The sequence below is a fragment of the Engystomops pustulosus genome, chromosome 5 (genome assembly GCF_040894005.1).
Source record: "Engystomops pustulosus chromosome 5, aEngPut4.maternal, whole genome shotgun sequence".
NCBI classification, from domain to species: domain Eukaryota; kingdom Metazoa; phylum Chordata; class Amphibia; order Anura; family Leptodactylidae; genus Engystomops; species Engystomops pustulosus.
The window spans coordinates 26,095,153-26,114,582 of record NC_092415.1 but is presented as its reverse complement, the minus strand read 5'-3'; the positions used below and the strand labels follow the sequence as shown (position 1 = coordinate 26,114,582).

At 40.6% G+C, this 19,430-nt stretch overlaps 1 protein-coding gene across 1 annotated transcript in view; it reads right to left on the bottom strand.

Moving 5' to 3' along the window:
* UBR5 (ubiquitin protein ligase E3 component n-recognin 5) overlaps positions 1–19,430 on the bottom strand; it is a 46,810-nt gene that overhangs the window by 11,654 nt on the left and 15,726 nt on the right. The window contains exons 10-40 of the mRNA XM_072151412.1: positions 19,204–19,320; positions 18,984–19,094; positions 18,560–18,714; positions 17,526–17,643; positions 17,083–17,267; positions 16,533–16,642; positions 16,002–16,114; positions 15,751–15,894; positions 15,003–15,114; positions 13,880–14,034; positions 12,201–12,398; positions 10,724–10,934; positions 10,486–10,612; positions 9,649–9,797; positions 8,636–8,731; positions 8,350–8,473; positions 6,637–6,734; positions 6,398–6,546; positions 6,038–6,129; positions 5,800–5,946; positions 5,111–5,229; positions 4,851–4,977; positions 4,342–4,471; positions 4,090–4,250; positions 3,696–3,935; positions 3,396–3,519; positions 2,934–3,045; positions 2,347–2,478; positions 1,671–1,928; positions 1,163–1,422; positions 73–284 (exon numbers count right to left, since the gene is read on the bottom strand). Coding sequence (XP_072007513.1) covers positions 73–284; positions 1,163–1,422; positions 1,671–1,928; positions 2,347–2,478; positions 2,934–3,045; positions 3,396–3,519; positions 3,696–3,935; positions 4,090–4,250; positions 4,342–4,471; positions 4,851–4,977; positions 5,111–5,229; positions 5,800–5,946; positions 6,038–6,129; positions 6,398–6,546; positions 6,637–6,734; positions 8,350–8,473; positions 8,636–8,731; positions 9,649–9,797; positions 10,486–10,612; positions 10,724–10,934; positions 12,201–12,398; positions 13,880–14,034; positions 15,003–15,114; positions 15,751–15,894; positions 16,002–16,114; positions 16,533–16,642; positions 17,083–17,267; positions 17,526–17,643; positions 18,560–18,714; positions 18,984–19,094; positions 19,204–19,320 — 4,586 coding nt within the window. The remainder of the gene's footprint in view (positions 1–72; positions 285–1,162; positions 1,423–1,670; positions 1,929–2,346; positions 2,479–2,933; positions 3,046–3,395; positions 3,520–3,695; positions 3,936–4,089; positions 4,251–4,341; positions 4,472–4,850; positions 4,978–5,110; positions 5,230–5,799; positions 5,947–6,037; positions 6,130–6,397; positions 6,547–6,636; positions 6,735–8,349; positions 8,474–8,635; positions 8,732–9,648; positions 9,798–10,485; positions 10,613–10,723; positions 10,935–12,200; positions 12,399–13,879; positions 14,035–15,002; positions 15,115–15,750; positions 15,895–16,001; positions 16,115–16,532; positions 16,643–17,082; positions 17,268–17,525; positions 17,644–18,559; positions 18,715–18,983; positions 19,095–19,203; positions 19,321–19,430) is intronic.

Below are 19,430 nucleotides of genomic sequence, written 5' to 3'. Positions count from 1 at the left end.
GAGCTTGGTGGTAGGAAGCTGACAAAAGTTTGAATACAGAACTTTTACTCCAAGAATTAAAGTGCACATTACCTTCTCCCCTCTAGGGTCCTTAAGCTAGCTTCTTCACGGGCCGTCATTCTCTCCCTGCGGGTGGAGTTCTGGGAAGCATGGAGTGGGTGGTTTGGATGACCAGGATCTCCAGCAGACGACAAGGCAGAACCATAGCGAAGCTGGGCTTCAGTAGAGTCCATTATGCTGACCATCCAGTTCCAGGTTGGAATAAGCTTTTCCTCCACATAGTTCTAAAAGGGAATGTATCCCGTTAGTAATTGTAGAGATCTCCATTAGATTCTATATGCATGAGAAGCATCCTTGTCCTGCAGATCCCACTGGCACTGGACAGAGATAGCCATGCAGGGTAGTTTAACCCCTTAACTACAGCCCATCAGCTATGGAGCTAGGCAAAGGAAAGAAGGTTCACTCTATGGACCCCCTGCAACAGACATGTACTGTGAAGGGCATAAAAAAATTCCAAATTTGCCAACCAAAATCATTAAAAAGTGACATTTCCAAATAGTGAAAAAACGTACCACAAAACAGTACCAATTAAAACATTTTATACCTAACAAAACAAAAATTCTTAATAGTGCTCTTTGGATGAATAAAAAAAAATATAATCTTGGAATGGCAACATAATTAAGTTTTCCACAAGAAATGTTCATTTACCAATGTAAACCCTGTACATTTTGTAAATGAAAAAAAAAAAAAAAAAAAAAAAAAAAAAAAAAAAGAAGGGGGGAGAAGAGCAGTTTTATTCTATTTCCACAAAGGAAATGGTTAATTTATCATTGCCATTTCTACCCTAAAAATGAAGCCATTGGAATAAACAGCTGTGACTGGAAAAAAAAACAAGCCCTTACATGCCGAAGCCTACACATTCACACGACGGCAACGCTCCGTACACGGGATAAAGATAGGACATGTCCCATCTTTCCCCGGACTTCGGTCCGTTTAGCAATGGATCGCTATGGAAAGGGGAGGGGCGGGAATCGTATTTCATAATTTCGTGTGAATGTAGCCCAAAGTCAGACAGAAAAAAAAAAAAAAAAACTTTCCTGAAGGTCCCGATAGCCTGTGACCTCCTGTCATCAGTGGGGCTTCATATTATTTGTAGACTTACCTGCAAGTTCACAGCATCTATAAAAGTCAGCTTCACTGCAGCAGGGATCTGGGAATACACCAGGTGGTTATACTTGGGGATTAACCCCATCAGGTCTGATATCTGGCGGATCACTATGCTGTACGCTCTGGCCAGGCTGCTAGCGGATGTCAGGTAGCTGCTCGAGTTGCTTGCTTCAAGGGCAGCTGCTGCAGTGGAACTCATATTCCCACTTCTACGCAGGCTGGATGGTTCAATGTAAATGAGGGCTCCGGAACTCGCTGCGGATTAAAATTAGACTTTATTATATGATCAGTAAAAAGATACTAAAGACAGGTATTAATAGTTAGAGACTGCATTTCTTTTAGTAATGAATTGTAGAATTCAAAGAAAAAAAAAAAAAAAACTACAAAAACTTAGACTATATACTTCTCTCCCTTAATGCATATTCTCCCCGACATCTAAGACTTTCTAGGACAAGACTGGCTGCACCTCCTACCCAAACATGTGTGATATGACGTTTACTTGCCTGCTGGGGTGGAGGCACTGGATGGGGCAGCATTTGGGGCCCGTTGGTTTTGTGTGTTCCTTACAGCCCACTGCATGGATCGGGGAGCCTGTGCAGCACCATTGGCATGGGTGCTATTCGTGGATCTCTCTAGAGGCTCATCAATCAAAAAAGTTTCCTGATCAAGGTCGTCACTTTGACTACTACTGCTGTCGGAGTCACTGGAGTCATTGGACTGAGAGTCGTCTTCAGAGAAGAAAGCCGGGACACTGCTGGCACCTGCATAGAAATAATGCATCATTATAGGCGTAGTCCCACGAGAAGCAAGTGCCTGTCCAGGATGGGGACAACTTGCTAATGGGCGATGGTCCTTCACAGATTACAAGGTCTGTGATCTGTTGTAATGCAAATCAAGCATGAGGATGGACATGCACACCGTTGCTTTATTCACTGTCTGATGCAAGAGGCACCGCACTAATGGCCATCTCCATTAGTGATGGAGAGCAGAATGCGCGTGCTCGACCTACTGCTTTGTTCATTTGGCTCACAACAATCCTCGATCGAAATAATAGATTGACCCCATCACTGATCAGCAAGTTATCCCCTATTCTGTGGAGATGGGATAGCTTGATGTGCTTAGACAACCCCATTACCAAAATGCTTAGGACTACCAGAGAAATTGGAGTATTAAACATACCCGCTTCTGAACCGGCAGTAGCTGCAGTCACCACACTACGACGGCCGCTGGCATTATCCTGGTTACTGTGATTACTCTCACTGTCACTTTCAGTCTCAGCAGCAGCCAATAGATCCAGCTCCATGTCGCTCCCTAAGACAAAATTCACAATTATTTAAAATATATGGATGCTTAAAGGTTTTGTCCACCATGCAAGTGAGTGAGTGATTACTGACATACATCTTAATAGTTCTGCGCCGCTTTCTTGATATGTAAAGTGAAGCCTTTTGTCTTTTACCGCATCAGCCAGATTCCCGACCATAAAATGGCCGCAGATGGAGGTGCAGATCTAACTGGCGATTGGTCATGGACATCTAGAGATCACATGACCCTCCATCTGCGGCCATTTTATGGACAGGAATGTTTGGCTGATTAGGTAAAAGACAGGAGGCGCCACTTCACATATCAAGAAAGTTGTGCACAACTATATATAGATGTATATCAGTAAATTGCCTAAAATCCTGCCTCCCCCCATACACACACACTACAAAAACCAAGTGGCCAACTTTTTATAGAGGTTTTTAACAAAATTGTGCTACATAAATTACCATCCTCGTCATGTTCATCATGTTGTCCTTCAGCCTCTGCATTCTCTTCCCCGTGTTCCTCCTGCTCATCGTGGTGGTCCTCTTCACCAGCGACCCCCTCAACTACCTCCACCTGTAAAGAAACCATAAGACTGATCACTGTAGGCAATTACACAGGCAATAATAAATCATTTATAAAGCGCACACAGAGCTTGTCAAATCATTAATTTTAGTTCTCTATAATCTACCAAATATAACACCCCAAACATTTACTTTTTAGAGATTAAAAGATCATTTCTTTCATAAAATACTGTCTGTATATTCAAAAAGGGAATTCAAATTAGTACAAGTTATAGGGTATCCTGTTCTATTACCGAGACTGAAGATTTCCCTACCTCTAACCTGCAAATCCCCAAAGAGTAGCTATGTATTCGTGCATACAATTTTAATTTTCTACAGGCCACATGCTGCTGCTCAAGTTACCTCCTCGACATCTGCAGATACAATGTCATCCTGTTCTTCATCTCGGCTTCTCACAGGTTGTGACTGACTGATTCTCCTCTGCTGTGGATTTCTGATGATGTAAGACGACTGGGACTGATTGGAGCTGCACAAGGAATAGTTAGTTAAAAATGTAAGAGGATATCTATGGGCAACAAATACAAACGCCATGTCGAGAGGTTATAAGAATATCTTCTTGTATCGTATATAACTATGATCATAGTTATACACGATACATGACATGCAGCCTCCATGAGCTCAACAAACAATTTATATCCTTACTTGCTGGACTGATCTGATGATGGTCTTGGAGGAAGTGGTTCCACTGAGAAAAGTTCCTCGCTTCCCTGCATGGCATCGATGCTTGTACTGGCCAGAGTAAAAGGGGCCGTGGGACGTGCGATTCCCATTCTCACTGGGACAATAAGTGACTCCGCAACATTACACAGCTCCTCCACCGCATAAGGAAGCAGCGCCTGGAAAACCCGCTTACATTTGCCAATAGGTTGTGGAATAAAGTTGCTGCAAAACAAAGCAGAAGCAGAAGTAATACAATGAACTAACTTTTGCTTAAAGTTAGCTATACACATACATCCCCAAAGATGCAAGTGTGAAAATGTGGAAAAAAAATAAAATAAATAAAATTTTCTGCACAATATCCTAGCTTAAAACTTACTTTTTCTTCTTGGAGGAAGCCATTTCGACACTGAGAATAACAAAGACACGTGCCACGGAGCGTAGAAACCGCATGGTGACAGCTACCGCCTCCTCTCTACGACCAGGAGTGTATTTGTTCTGAAGTTCTTTCACAAGAGTACCAAGCAATGTGTCTAAAAGCTTGAAACACATAAACCATATTAAAAAAAACAAACAAGCGATCTAGAGCCATCGTTACCTATTAAAACTAGCCGGGTGCATCAATGCTTACCAAGATGTCTGCTGTGCATTTGACAATAAGACAATGAGTGAAACAGTCCAGGCGGATGGTACCGCTCTGCTGATTTAGATACACTTGCTCTTCGGGAAGAAGATGACCGATTCGGCTGCTTGCACTAAGACTTGAGAAATTTTTTATTAATTAAAACATCAATCCAAGTAAAAAAGGCTACTAAATATATACAAACTTTCAGGACAGCATTAACACTGGCTTATCATATGTGTACAAGGCCACCATTCACTTATAAAGGTGTAAATAAATTTAGTGGTCACACTTGTGACCTGCTGCATTATTTATTCCCGGATCAAGATTAAAAGTGGTCCCAGGGGCCAACGAGCCTCAAATTACTGCCCATCCTGCACAAAGAGGATATTTTGAAGTTATCAATAACCCATTTATTTATGCCAGGGTCTGTAGAGTTCTTACTATAGAAAATAGACTCTTGATTGGGATAACAACGTTAATCTGTCAAATAAAATATTTAAAAAAAAATAACTCACGGGTCTTTGTTTTCCTGAGAGCCAAACATGATCATGGATTTAAGTGCATTCCAGTCTTGTAAGACGCGTTCCAGGGCAAGCTGTGCAAATCTTGGAGGCTCCAAATCATGGTCTGGCATGTCAGAATCTGAGACAAATACAATAAATATTAACAAGATAAAATCAACCACCTGTGCCGCACATTTACAACAGTTATACCCTGGAGGAATGAGAACATTTTTTTTTTCTGAAAATCCAACATAGTAATGAAAAACAGACACCTTCTGGATTGGCTGCTTTGCGATTTCTGTCTTCTCGGATACGGGGTGGTCTGTACTGGCAGTGCTCAACCGTTTGTCTAGCGACAGTCTGAACCAAGAAGAGAAGAAGGTGCTCCCCTCTGAAATAGTAAGGCCAATAAAAGGAAAATATTAGAAAAATTAGCTAGTCTATACAACAACCAAAATTCATTGGGACCAAGGCCGGACACCACACCACCCAAAAGCTTTGCACACCAATCCACTGGAGCCCTACTAGAAAATTCTTGAATATTTTGTCACTATCTAATGCAAAATATGGACCTAAGTAGAAATGTATTGTGGAGAAAGAATGCCCTAAGAGTAGAAATGTATAGTGGAGAAAGACAATGCCCTTGGTATTTTTATAAGATCTACCATGAATAAGGTCTAAAGGGTTTGGGGATAGAGAGTGGGGTGCTTGGTCAACTAGATAGCCTATGAATCCCAGCATGTATTGGGGGACACTAGCAAAGTCCGTTCTAGTCTTGGACATGGTGTGCTCGTTTGACCCTCTCAAAGTCAAGTGCATGTGGGCTGAGGACCGTGAGCAGGACAAAATGGTTTATTTGAGAAAAGCTTAGGTTGTGTAGTTTCCCGAAAAGCAACTTGGGTCACAAGTGTCAGAAAGGATAAGATGTTCATAAAAGTGAACAAAGGACTATACAATGTACCTGCTGTTTGGCATTGTAACTAGATTAGTGATGGTCAGTAGTCTGTACAGCAGGTCAAGGCGGGCAGACTTCTGGCCAGCAATTAGTGTTTTACACTTGCACTTCTCCCAGCAATCACAATAAGCGGTCGGTGAAGTTCTCTTTAGCCTAGAAATGGAGCAAAAAGACATTGTTTTACATTCAGATAAGTGGCTGTACAATGTTAATGTTTAGAATCAGCCCTGGAAATAAAACCTACTTGCAGTCGTGACCTTTGTGGCAGACCCTTGCGCATTCTGTACAGCAGCAGAGAGATTCCAATAGGCCGCAGGTTCGGCACTCAAAAATGTCCTGAGAACAAAACATCAGGTCACAAAATATACCAGAGTCAGACTGAAGAAAGGCTTAAGGGTTACATTTTTGTCTCCTTAAGTGCCCCCTAATATTTGGAGGCCATTACAACGGTGATTGACAGATGAAAACTGCCAAGCATTAGTTGTGGCTGCAAATGCTTGTGTAAGAGCACGCAACCATCCCTTCCACACATCCGATGTATCTCTCTACTCAAACATGGACCAACACCATTAATAAAGCAAATTTAATAAAAACAAGTGTATACCTGATTGATGTGTTCAGCTCCGGTCCACGTAAAGCTGCAGGTATCGTTACAGCAAAGCACGTACAAGGGGGAATCATCTGCATTGGTTCCAGGTGGGCATATCATTGCCTTGAAGACATCCTCTTCCTTCTCATTCGCATTTGCTTCGGCTGCAACAGGTTTAGCACAAGAGCGCACATCAGTATGTCAACGTCAAATACATCACCACATATACATCCTCCAGACGCTAAGCCACTAACCTTTAGCAATTTTCTGTGCCGTTTCCAGGATGGTTATAGCGGCTGGATAAGCCCGGCCACTAACAGCAGACATGAAAGGAGTCATACCTCTAGCATCCCTGAGAAGAAGAAAAAAAAAAATTTAAGTCAATTTAGAACTGGACTTTTATTCCAATAATTTTTGGAATAATTTTTCTTTTCCAAATTCAGTACAAACCTGTACTGTCACAAAAGTCCCTTGGTCCACTAGTGAGTTTGTTCTGACAAACTTTCTCCATGCACCTGCAGGATTTACCAGTCTAATCCAAGAATCACCACGCTGAGATCGATTCAATAATTCCAGTTTCAATCAGGCAAATGTAAGAGCATGGAATGAGTGTCGAAAATCTCACTTGTGGCCAACACGCTTAACCCTATAATGAAGTGCTCTGAAAAGGTATTTTAACAACTGGGTATTTTTACCGAATTCACAGAAGTACTGTAGCGACTTAATGGCCTTCGGGGACATTTATAAATTAATACTTTAAAGGTTTTCTGAATGCTAAAGTTACAAAAATGATCTTAAAATGAATTTTGTTTTGATATACAACAAGTAATGTGAGACAGGACAACTACGCAGATGTTTTTCAGTGTAGCAGGGGATTTTTCTTTTATAAATATCAACATGTATTTTTATATAAATGCATTGTTTTACTGAATATATCCCTCTTGGGGTCATAAAAGACCAATGGTGAGCATTGTCACAGATAGAATATATATATATATATATATATGCCCCAGTTAGAGGAGGAAAGAACCCACTCTTGGGGCAGAGGTCTAATCTTGCCCATCAGTTCTGACCGACTCTTCACTACAAGGGGATCACGTGACTGCCTGGTCTATACAGACATCAGCAATCTCGGATCCTCTATTCACTACATAGCGGCTACTGTCAAGTGATGAAATTGAGAGAGAAGTGGTAATAAACCGCTTTTACCATCTCTAGGGTCTCTAGTTGCCTCTGACAGCTGGAGACCAGGTCCTGCTACTGGAGTCTGAAGAAGCAGGAGAAACTGCACCAGCATCTGCAGACACCGGATTTAAACAGTCATGCGCGGCTGTTCACTCCATTACCCTCATGGAGCGACGAGGGGTCCAACAGGTACGTGGGACCCTATTGAACCCCTCATGTTCGTCATATGTGGGGGTCTCATCACTGATCCCCACCGATCAGCAATTTTGGAAAACCCCTTTAAGACCTGCATCACACAATGACTGGAGTCAGTTGGCAGTCAGAATAAAGATACAGAAATATTCTGCACCACTTTCTTGAGAGAGATATATATATATATATATATATATATATATATATATAGTGAAGTCTCCCGTCTTTTACCTCGTCAGACATTACTGACCATAAAATGGCCGAGACCGAGGGACATGTGATCTTATCGGTCCACGAACAATCACGCTGCCAGGACCACATGATAGCATTAGTAAACAATGTCCTGGAAGGGCAATTGCTGATAGAGAGTCATGTGATCTCTATCTGCTTCCAGAACATTAAATAGTAGATGTATATACTGCTAAATTACCCAATATCCTGCCCCCCGCCCACACTTTAAAAAAAAAAAAAATTGCAGAAAAGTGGCCAACCCCTTTAAAACTAATTCCTGCAACCGAGCAGACACTACTAATCCTACTGCAGTAAACTTTTTGCATTAAAAAAAAGGTCATTGTTAGGAGCAGACATACTTGGCAGAAAGCAGGTCCCGGAGGTAAGGCTGCAAAACCATGCTGTCGCATAGTAGTTTCAGGATAAAATGAGCATTCGCTTTTCGATCTTTAGACTCCACAACTGAAGGTTCTGAAGATGGACCTAAAAAAAAAAAAAAAAAAGAAAGGGATATAAAAAGGGTTTAAACAAGGACCACATAAAATGAGGAAAAATCATCATAAAGTCCAAAATAAACTGCAACATCTAAAATGTACACACAAGACTCTAGGTAAATGCATATATCAAAAGTAAAAGCAGTTTCACCTGGAATGGTTGATGTACTAGGCCCTTGACCAGTGCCAGTGGATGTTGTAGTAAGGGATCCTACTGCAGGGGCCAGGATAAAATCTATGTCACCATCTTTCAGACAGAAGAAGAACAGCATGAGGTTTACCAACACGCAAAAAAATATGTTCTGGTGATTTAACAGTCCTGGAAATAATCTCCATGTTTTACAGATCAATCTGAACACATGAAAAATCAACTTCTACATGCAGTAAAAAAAAAGGGCAATTCTGGCTTCTATCGTATTGCTAAATTTACAATAAGAATTGCAAAATCCATGCAATTAAAATTCTGCTTACATAACTTGCTTATATGATTCCACATCACTGCAAAATGGTAAAGCCCAATGATCACTTCTATGTATTGATGGGAACACAATGGCACTAAAATCAGTCACATCATGTGTTCCCTGGCAATCACGAAGCAACTTGGCTAAAATAAATGTGTCTGCAAGTTTTAAACTATGCATTTATTAGAAAAGAAAAAAAAAAACACAGTACACCAAGTCCAGCTACAATCCTGGAATACAGATGCAATTTCACAATCCTGCCACTAGTAATACACAAAAAGGTATGGTTACACAGATTTCCAGCGCCAATAACCAACAGTGTCTGCCACCTAAAGTGGTCAATCTTTTAGATTTGCTTCACGAAGGATCTGCTGTCATTTTTATATGTCTGCTTAGGTAAGATGCACGTTTTAAATGTAATACTTTTTTTAAACTGTTGATTCTGCAATTCGAGAAATAATTGTTGGTGTTACTAGCTGTGTATGTCTCTGCACGGTTTAAATCAGTGCCAGAGCATTAGGACAACCTTTACTCAACGAGAACGGTACCACGCAGTTGTCAATGTATCCATAATATGCTGGGAGCAACGAGGGAACATGTGCAAGTATTTTCTAAAACAGACAAAAGTTGTAAAACAAAACACACGCAGGTGACAGCATTTCCTACGAATTAGAAAACTGGTACCATATTTAGTTTAACTCACCTGGATCCATTGCTGGTGGATCTGGCACCCAACTAGGGGGAGCAATGGGTGGGGAAACTGGGTCCTGATGATCACCTGAAGCTCCTGCTTCATGTCTTCCCAATCCTGCGGCGCGTAGTGACCTCCTCATCATCTCCCGGAGTCTTAAACTGAAAATATACAGCAACATTAGAAGGAATACAGATGACGTTACAATTATGTGTAGGGCTACAACACAGAGACATACATTGTCTCAATACATACTGTTTAATATAAGCAATTCCTGGAACAGCACTAGTATTCTACATAGTCAAAATGAGTGAAACCAACCAATTTCAGGCAGTCCCCGGGTTACTTGTTGTCAAGTTGAATTTGTATGCAATTGTATATTTAGTAATTGTAGAAAATTTTGCCCCAGTGATAATAATTGGAGTTGCAAATTTTTTTGCTGTAAGGTGACCAAGCATTAGCTTCATTATAGACACCTTACAGCTGATCATTGCAGACTGGGACTATAGTTAAAGCATTCAGAGAGCTTCATCAGCGGTCACAGTGGGAGGAAAGGTCCAACTTAACTAGGGGTTGTCTGTATATCGGGTGTCCTTAAGTAGGGGACCAACTGAACTGGCAAAAGACATCAGTGTCGTTCAGTGACTGCCAAGACAATGCGGCTTGATACTGACCCTGCAGCCTCTAAACTTGATTCATCTCAAGCAAAATATGACTGCCCATTTTCAAATGACTCTGGAGATTTAATTGTTTTTAGGAAGTAAAGAAGGCAGGAATTTCACATACAAGATGGAATTCTAGCTGAATTTGGCAAAATCTGATAACATGGGAAGACAAGCAAATGTTTACCTTCGGCTGCTAGAGGATCCAGCGCGATTTCCAGGTCCATTGCTGGATACTACAGAGATGGCATTGGCGATGGCTTCCACAGCAGAAAGTCTCTCAGCGAATGTATTCCTTTCAGAGCGCTCTGCTTCTGAAACAATGAGAATAATCATTTGCATTCTTAAACATTTGACATTTACATCACAACTTGGGGATAACTTTTGAAAAGTAAAAGAAAAAAAGGTTATGACATTACCCTTACCTTCCTCCTCTTTCGTCTCCTTGTTGCTGGTAGGAAAGCAGACGGAGACACAGGCGTGCATGATGTTCCGATTTCCATCACACCGGTGGCTGAGAAATGTCTGCAGCATCTGGGTGTTCTGATCCAGTACAACGCCCTGTTCCAGGTTCATCAGATACTGTCTGCAGGCCTCGTAATCGCAACGCAGGATGTGCTGCATTAACGTTTGTTTCTAAAAGAACATAAATTATTACTTAAAAGGCATTTTTAAATAAATGTAAATATGAGATCAGCCCCTGTATATTAAGCAGTTCAACTTTGGAGCCAGACTCCTGGCCTGGTAGCAGGCCATGAATGCTTTTATAACCTCAATAGAAGTAAATGCGGTTGAGTTTTACTGTTTTGATTGCAAATCCACCTAACCAGGCTGGGTATGGGATGGCCCTTATCCAGGTAGATGTAGGATCTGCTCTTTTTAGCTTCTTATGCCCTGGTTTTTACCAAAATAAGGTTTATAAAATTATGCAAATGAGCCTAAGGGGCTCTGGGCTCCATAGGAGCCCCAGATTTGAGCTCTGAGCCCCTCAGTCTCGTTTGTATGATTTTTAAAGGTTTTTTTTTTTTCTTAAAATCAAGGACATAATCTTAAAGAAGAGATCCTGCCAGAGGGGGCACACATCAGTATGTCAGTTTTCTTTGTTTACAATCCATTGTAGCAGGGTTGATTTTTATTTATCTTCGCAATGTGATATACTGCATAAGAAATAGTTTAATTCTATTATTACTCTGCGTTTGATATATTTGTGAGGCCTATGTGTACATCCTGTGTACATGACATTACACATCCCCACAGTCTATTTTCTCTGAAGGCTCAATGACCTCTGGGAGCTTCTACAGAAAGTGACCATCTTTTTTTAGTGTTCTTTTCTCCTTGTCTGTATAAAGCGATGAACAGTTATATCTTCCCTTGTCACATTTACATCTAATCCGCCTGCTGTGTATTTAGCATCTCCATGTATAGTCAGTTACAGATCTCAGGTGTGAAAGTCCCGTCAGCTAGAAATGGGTTACAAGAACCCCCACAGCTTCCCGTATAAACCAGTTTCGATTGGAGCAGATGACTGAAGAGCTCTGCATCCAAGTTGATCCTTTGACCTAAGCAGACACGACTTTCCCTGGAGACGGAGTGGGCGGAGCCAGCTTAAGAATCTGTGGAAGGGATTCCCTGGGATCTGAACTGTTAATATCAACTGAAGTATAAGCATACATGGTTTCCAAATTTATAACTGTGTTGCATTTCATTAATGTTATATATAAAGCAGTGTCCATAAAGTAACCCACATGGTTACATTCATCTTGGTGCTAAATGTTATTTAATCATGTCCAGCTCAGACAATACAGTTTAGGAGGCACCAGCTTTTATCGTCTAAACATTTCTTACACTGAATATTCATGACACTATAAGCACTACAGATCGCTGCAACAAACTCACCCATACCTCAACAGCCATTATAATGATGGCAGCCTTCTTCTTGATGGTAGAATTTGCAGGTAGATTTGCCAGTGAGTGAACCCCCATGCCCAAACTGCTGATGGGAGGAAGATCTAACCAATCAGGGTCTCTGATGCCTCCCATGCAGTCCTTGGCCATGGGATAAATGGTGCCGTTTCCATCTCGAAGGATAATGGGAGATTCCTGCAGCAAAAAAATTGTCAAATGACATGCACAATGAGCATTTTAGGCATTTAAAGTTCACGCCTGAGTTTGGCAGGTTCTGTATTTCTTGCCAGCATGATGAGGAACACTGCATTATAGGCGCTCCCAAGGAGGGTCAGGTCCTCTGCACATGCACCAAGAAACCAACAGAAAATTAGCCAGGTATTGTTTTAGGTGGTAAAGGTGCATTACAGCCACTTATCTTCCTAGAGTCTTCTGTTATTGTGCCTAATCACCAGAACCGGGTCTATATCTTGATTTCCAAATCACAATGGATACCCTGCACTGCTCCATACAGATCTATGTGGTCACCCCTTTCTAAGGATAACAACCCACACTCTAACTGTGCTAAACTACCAAGTGCTCACCAGGAATCCTATATCCTCTGTAGTCTCTGGTGTATCAGACATTAAAAAGGGAACCCCTGACACTATTGCACGTCATAATGTAGCCAAACTTTTGATTACTTCTGGCTTAAAAGGGTCTTCCCATTTCAGCAAATTAACGTTAATGTTTTTATGGTAAGAAGTTGAACAATTTTCCAATATACTTTCTGTAGCAATTCCTCAGTTTTCTAGATCTCTGCTTGCTGTTATACTATAGAAAGCTTCTAAGTTTACTTCCAGTGGATAGAAATCCGATTATGGTCGCACAGGTGCACGAGCTGTTCGTATCACAGAGAGTAATCAGAGCTGTGTGTTATAACGAGACGTGCACCTGTGTGACCATGGTCAGATTCCTGTCAACTGGTAGTAAATATAGCCTTCTATAGAATGACAGCAAGCAGAGATCTAGAAAACAGAGGAATTGATACAGAAAGTTTATTGGAGAGTTGTATCACTTTTTATAATAGAAACAATAACATTAATTTGCTGAAATGGGAACACCCCCTTAAATACGCATCACCCCCAGTGGGCTCAAACTAAATACTGTGGTTATTCCATGGAACCATTTCTTCATCTCTTCTTTGCTTTATCCAGCTGTCAAGAAGAAAGACGTCCAAGCAATTCTTAGGACTCTAGAATGGCGCCTCATGGACTGGCACAAACAAACAATCTACGCGCAGATCCTGCCCCTCCTTTAAAGTTACCTTTTCCAACCCAATGTAAGTGAGCTGCATTTAGCTGTTTGACATGTCTAAGAGAAAGTAATTCATTTTGCTTTTCCATACTAATCCCCTAGAGAGTCCTATGACCTTAACTTGGCGCTGAAGGCCTTTAAAGTTTCAATGTTAGAGCCGCTTTATTCTGTCCTTCAGCCCCCTGTGTCGATTCTAGGGGAAATTATTTCTCCCCATTGTGATTAGCCAAGCACCTGTGGAGAAAGCCACCACTTCATACATAGCGAACGTCAGCTCCTACACCCATGGCGTCATCTTTATTCACCACCCCAGAAACCTCAATAAGCAGAAATGTCCTTTAAATAACACAATTTTTGCATTCAACTCAAATTGCACTGACCTGTCCTGCTGTGAAAATGGCCACATTTCTCTCATTCTGACCGAGGAAGGCAATGCTGCTGGTGGGGAAATTGTTCTCCTGCTCAGCTTTTCCAGTAGCGAGGTCAAAAATGCAATACCGCACCCATGTACCGGTCTTTAGCACAGCATGGACTCCTGTACACAAACAGAAAAGTAGGTAATGCCACATTATGTGCAGGCAAAGCAAATATCCATGTACCTACAAAGTTTATTCCGAGCCAGTAAATGTTTGCAGGTGACTTCTATAGATAAGCCATTGTGTGTAACCATTACATGAATTGTATCCCCCCTCTGCAGGCTAACACTCTTGTGTCAAAGCTGGAAATAAGCTACTAGGCGGTCTCTCACACAACAGGAAAATCTATTATAACTCACTATCCTATTGAGAAACATCAGCAGACACCATGCAAATAGATGAAAAATAGTTGAGCTATTGATCATTTAAAAAAGTGGGATGGCCGTTTCCAGTAGTCCCACCGATGAACAGAGCACAACCATACACGCTCCACTATTCTTACTGGAGGACACGGGAAATGGATCTCTAATTTGCTCTACTGGCCCACCGGCTAACTTCTTAAGAACTTGGCATAGTGGCAAAAATGTCCCCAAAAATATCCAAAAACCTGCAAAATAGAAGAGAAAAAAAATATCTAAAGATACAGGTCCCCCTAGGTTTCGAAAGATAGGAATCTCATCTTTCAAATCACATTAGGTTTCTGGTTCTGTGATCTACAGAACTGTAAAATACAGACTGTTAAAGACAAAGGTCGAAATGAGAGCGGCAGATGGAAATCCAGTTCTCTCCTTGGAGTGATACTCCCTCTGAAAACTCTGAAAGGGACTAATCTCAGGTAAAATAAGACTTCTTATTTTGCAAATACTTTTATTTTAAAAAAGGGAGACAGGTAAGAGTTCACATTAAAGAGAATTTTTAAAAAGTATCTCTCGTGCCATACCTTAGGGGGCAAAGGTTTAATGGGTTTAAATCTGGTGTCAGAGCTCCTGTGTTTACAAGTTCAATACATGTTACAGCCACATTAAATGCACAGCCCCCTACTCTTTATAAAACTACTATAAATGAAATTCCCTTGTTTTGAGATTACCTTTAGAATCCACATTGACAGCAAGTATTTCAGTTTTTTCAGGAATGCACAATTTTTTAGGAGTCCTTTGGAAACAATCAGGGACTTTTGGTGTTCCACCCGTCTTTACCACCTGCACATTAACAATAGAATATATTTATCAACATTTGTTTTGCATAATTCCCATGAATAGCTTTGATCCTTCACGGAAAACACATAAGGCAGATATCCACAAATCCAAGAGGTGAAAGTCCAGCATCCAGGCAAAGAAGGTATTTTAAGCAAAAATCTACTTTATTAGAAAAATACTTTTAAAACATATAATGACGTCCTATAACATAGTATTTCTGACGTGTTTCGGACCGTTCTCGGTGCTTTGCTGTAGCCTTAACAGAAGGCAGATCATTGACGATTAAAAGGAATTTTAGCGTAAGGATATTTATGACCTTAAAAAAAAATCTTGAAACCTCCACCTATCAACTGATTCTAGAAGCCTTCTGTGCCAAAAGAGAATGGAGATGTAAATCCAGCTTTGTTTTCTAAACAATGGCAGTCAGGTACTAGATTCAATATGTATTAGAGCTCCATCCACTGCAGTTAATATTCTGTGTTTAGCGGTTAGGTTCAAGATTCGCAGTAGCACCTATATACATTTAAGAGCTCATCTGCAATTGCACCAGCAAGTACTCCATCTAATCAGCCTATTGGTGGTGGTCAGTAACCAGGCCAATAGGAGAAAAGTTAAGGGGAAGGCAAGCATTTGTTTTACCTGTAGCTCATCAATCCGTAGAAGTCTGCAATCTTGGAGGAGTGACGATGGGTCAGGATCACAGCCAGGAGTGCACTGGTTGTTCGAATTATTTGATGTGCCAGGAAACTTCACAGCAACATAAGCGCCATCGACTTTAAGCACCTAAGATTACAAACCCAAAAAAAAAAAAAAAAAAAAAAAAAAGTCATCCCAAAAACAAGACACCAATAGGATTTTAGAATAGAATGTGTAGAGAAGTCAGTGCCAACCTTGCCCACAGGGACATTTTTAACATCTTCCACAAACACAACTTCTCTTAGTGACCATTGCTCTTCATTCACTTTCTCCTCCTCTTTCGGAGCTGGAGTAGATCGTCTACGTTCTTAAAAAGGGAAGAAAAAAAAAAAATTAAAAAAACACATAGGGGAATAGGGATGGATTCAGGAGGAACAGATGTAGTCATCAGTTGACTTAAAGGACATCTACAATTAGTTTAGTGATGGTAGGTGTGTCCAAGTTAGAAGTTCCTAAGGACTTTTATTAGAACTATATCCTGCCTTTCTGAAAATAGGTCTAAAAGTTATGCAAATTACCATGGGGTGCTCAGGCCAGGCCAACCAAGTGGCTGAAGGATCCTAGTATTTTAATGTATACACCCCCATCCCACTAGTAAAAAAAAATTGCCTGGCTTGTCACCCATCTACAGGATACCATTAAGTACTTACTAGATACACTTATGGTTCAAAAGTCAAATCCGGTTTTATTAAATTTACCAAAATTATTTTGAATCAATGACTTACTATACGGCATTGAAGCACTGCTGGCAATCGAAGATGCGTCACTACAGGTGGATGCAGGTGAAGGAGGAGGCCCCATCTCGGTTTTCACAGGCTCTTGTTTACTTTCAGGCCTTGCAATAAAATGACAGATTGGACAAAAACATTAATAACTCTGCTAACAGAACAGAACAAAGCTCTGTTAAATAGGTGGGACAATGTTGAATTATGAATGGAGTTGCGGGACTGGAGAGTGTGCTGGTGTCCCGCTACTACACTCAATTCAAAGATTGGGGCAAAACAAAACGACTGCACAACTACAGATTTTTTTTGTTCTTAGGGGTGTCTGGTAACCACTTACTGCCCCCTTTCAATTGAGAACATTGCCGTGCGAGAATGGGCAATCGGTATAACATCCCCCCCAACACTGATTGAGAAAGCAAGATACCATGTATGACCTATATTAAAGATATGGCTGAACATGACTAACTTAAAGGTTTTCCTTAAAATTAAAAAAAATTTAAATTATAAAATGTACCCCCCCCCCCAAAAAAAAAAAGGCAATGGCACTTACTTAGTCTCTGTGGTCTTGCTAGTTTTCTCAAGATTTTTTAGGCTTTCAGGTGAACGCAGTTGGAACCTACAGCTGTCATTCATATTCCAGACAGACTCCATTAGAACCCCGACCTTTGGAATTCCAGCACTAATAGAGAAGGCGACCGCTCCCGCGTGATAGAGAGGGTTGTTTCTTAAGCAAACCTATCAGGAGAAGCAGATATTAATACATTTTCTAATATTTTCTTCCACATGTGTTCAGCTGTAAAGATCATATTTAAGCCATAAATGATCTAGGGAACCATGGTGGGGAAAAAAATTCAAATATTCAAAGACCCAAAAGTCAAATACACCAGGGTATAGATCCTGAATAGGCACGATATTCGGGGATATATACAGTGAATGAGTATCCAATCACTTATTGTGTTAATATACATCAAAATTTTCACTGCAAATTCTTACCTGGGTACCGACTGTAATATTTGGCATTGACGATATACCAGCACTGGATTTGGGTTTTTTGTTTTTCGCTCTAGCTTTCTCAAGCATTTTTTTCCTCTGGCTAAAAGGAACAACACCCCTACAAAATAAATCAGAAAAGATGATAAAAAGTTACGCACAATTGTTTAATACTTTACACGTTATATCCTGCACACTTTCTAGAGATTTGAAACACATTTAATTTTTATGAGTGGAGAGGACAGTCATCCACTTCCCTGTCACAGATAAGTGGTGATGACAAGGGTGCTTGTCGCAAACCAATAGTTGTCTGAAATTGCAGTAGGAACAAAGGCGATGATCGTGACCTTACGGATATGCAAATCAGCTGGCAAGCACAAGAATTGGCTACAGACAGAATCAGTAAAGCCAGTGGCTAACTGGACAGCAATCCGAGATTAAAGCTTTCTGGGTAATATAGGCAGCGACAAGCATGTGGATTCCATTAGGCCAGCAGCACACGTGGAGTTTTTAAACCGTTTGTTTTTTTTAGCAGTCCGTTAAAAAAAAAAAAAATGCATGCGTTGTTGTCCATTTTTCCCCCCAATTATGATCATTATGGTTATTGTGAAAAACGGAAAAAATGCTGCTTTAAAAAAAAAAATGATGTTTTAAAAGACAAATGTGTTTTTATTAAATGACTGCTTAAAAGCAGCCTAAAAAAAAAAAAAAAAAAAAAGTTCAAAACACCACGTGTGCCGCCGGCCTTATATGTGCATTGTCTATTTAAGGCCCCTTATATGGTACTATCATTGGTTGAGAAACAAGTACACAAACAAACAATCTAGTGACCAGTAATATAAGCCTAATGTGTAAACCAATACATCCACCACCATATGGTCAGGGAAGTTGCCGGGGAAGGAATAAGGCAAAAGACAAAGCTACACTGCAAACAAATCTAGATCAGCAGGTGCTTCTGGATCCACACACACAAAACATAATACATTTACAATTACTAATATTCAGGTTTAGCTCTGCATTCACCCAGATCTACTCACCACCAGTAAAGATTATTTTCTAGCTGTGCACAAGTGTAGAGGGCACAGCAGTGTAGCGACACAATCTTCTCTCCTTGTAGCTCAGGAAACACTTGGGCCGTGTGTTCTAATTTGGAAGCAACTGAACTTAGCGTTTCATCTACCCATGTGGCCACCTAACAGGAAAGAAAAAAGGTTATACAACTCATACTGCAGAACCTACAATTAATCTCAATAAGGCAAAGCTTGTCTGGAGGTTGAAGAAAATATATGTGCCCCTCTACTGAGCATGGATAGTGTGCGGTATTACAACTACATTTCTTCAATCTTTATATAGATGAGAGATGAGGTGCAATGCCGGCACAAACCAAGGTCAGAACAGGAACAGTTTTTTTTTTTTACCTCCTGACAGCGGGTTGAAAGTACAAAATGAAAAATTTTAAACCTTATTGCTTTCTGTAGCAACCGTTGCCCGAATACTATTAGCAGACAGAAGAACAATTTTCTCATTGGTCAGGCCTAAGAAAGACGTTCTTGGATGACGAAGCAATGGATTCTAAAATGGGAAAAATAAAAAGGTATGTCAACAAAATCAAAAAGACTCAGTCTTATTCATTACACACAAAAAAACCCACAACATTGGGGAAAAAAAAGTCATCACAAACCTGAGGGTTTCTATATGGTTCAGATTCCAGCCATTTCCACTGATACAACTCTCCTTTGCTGCTCACTGCAACCAGTTCTGAATACAAAGCTCCAATGGCAATGAATTTCGTTCCATCCTGCGTACAAAAGTACAAAGAACAATCAATATCATGTGCAACCAGCTGTATGACGACTATGTACTGCAAATGGTGCAATATCCCAATAGGGCCACGAAGGACAAAGCGCC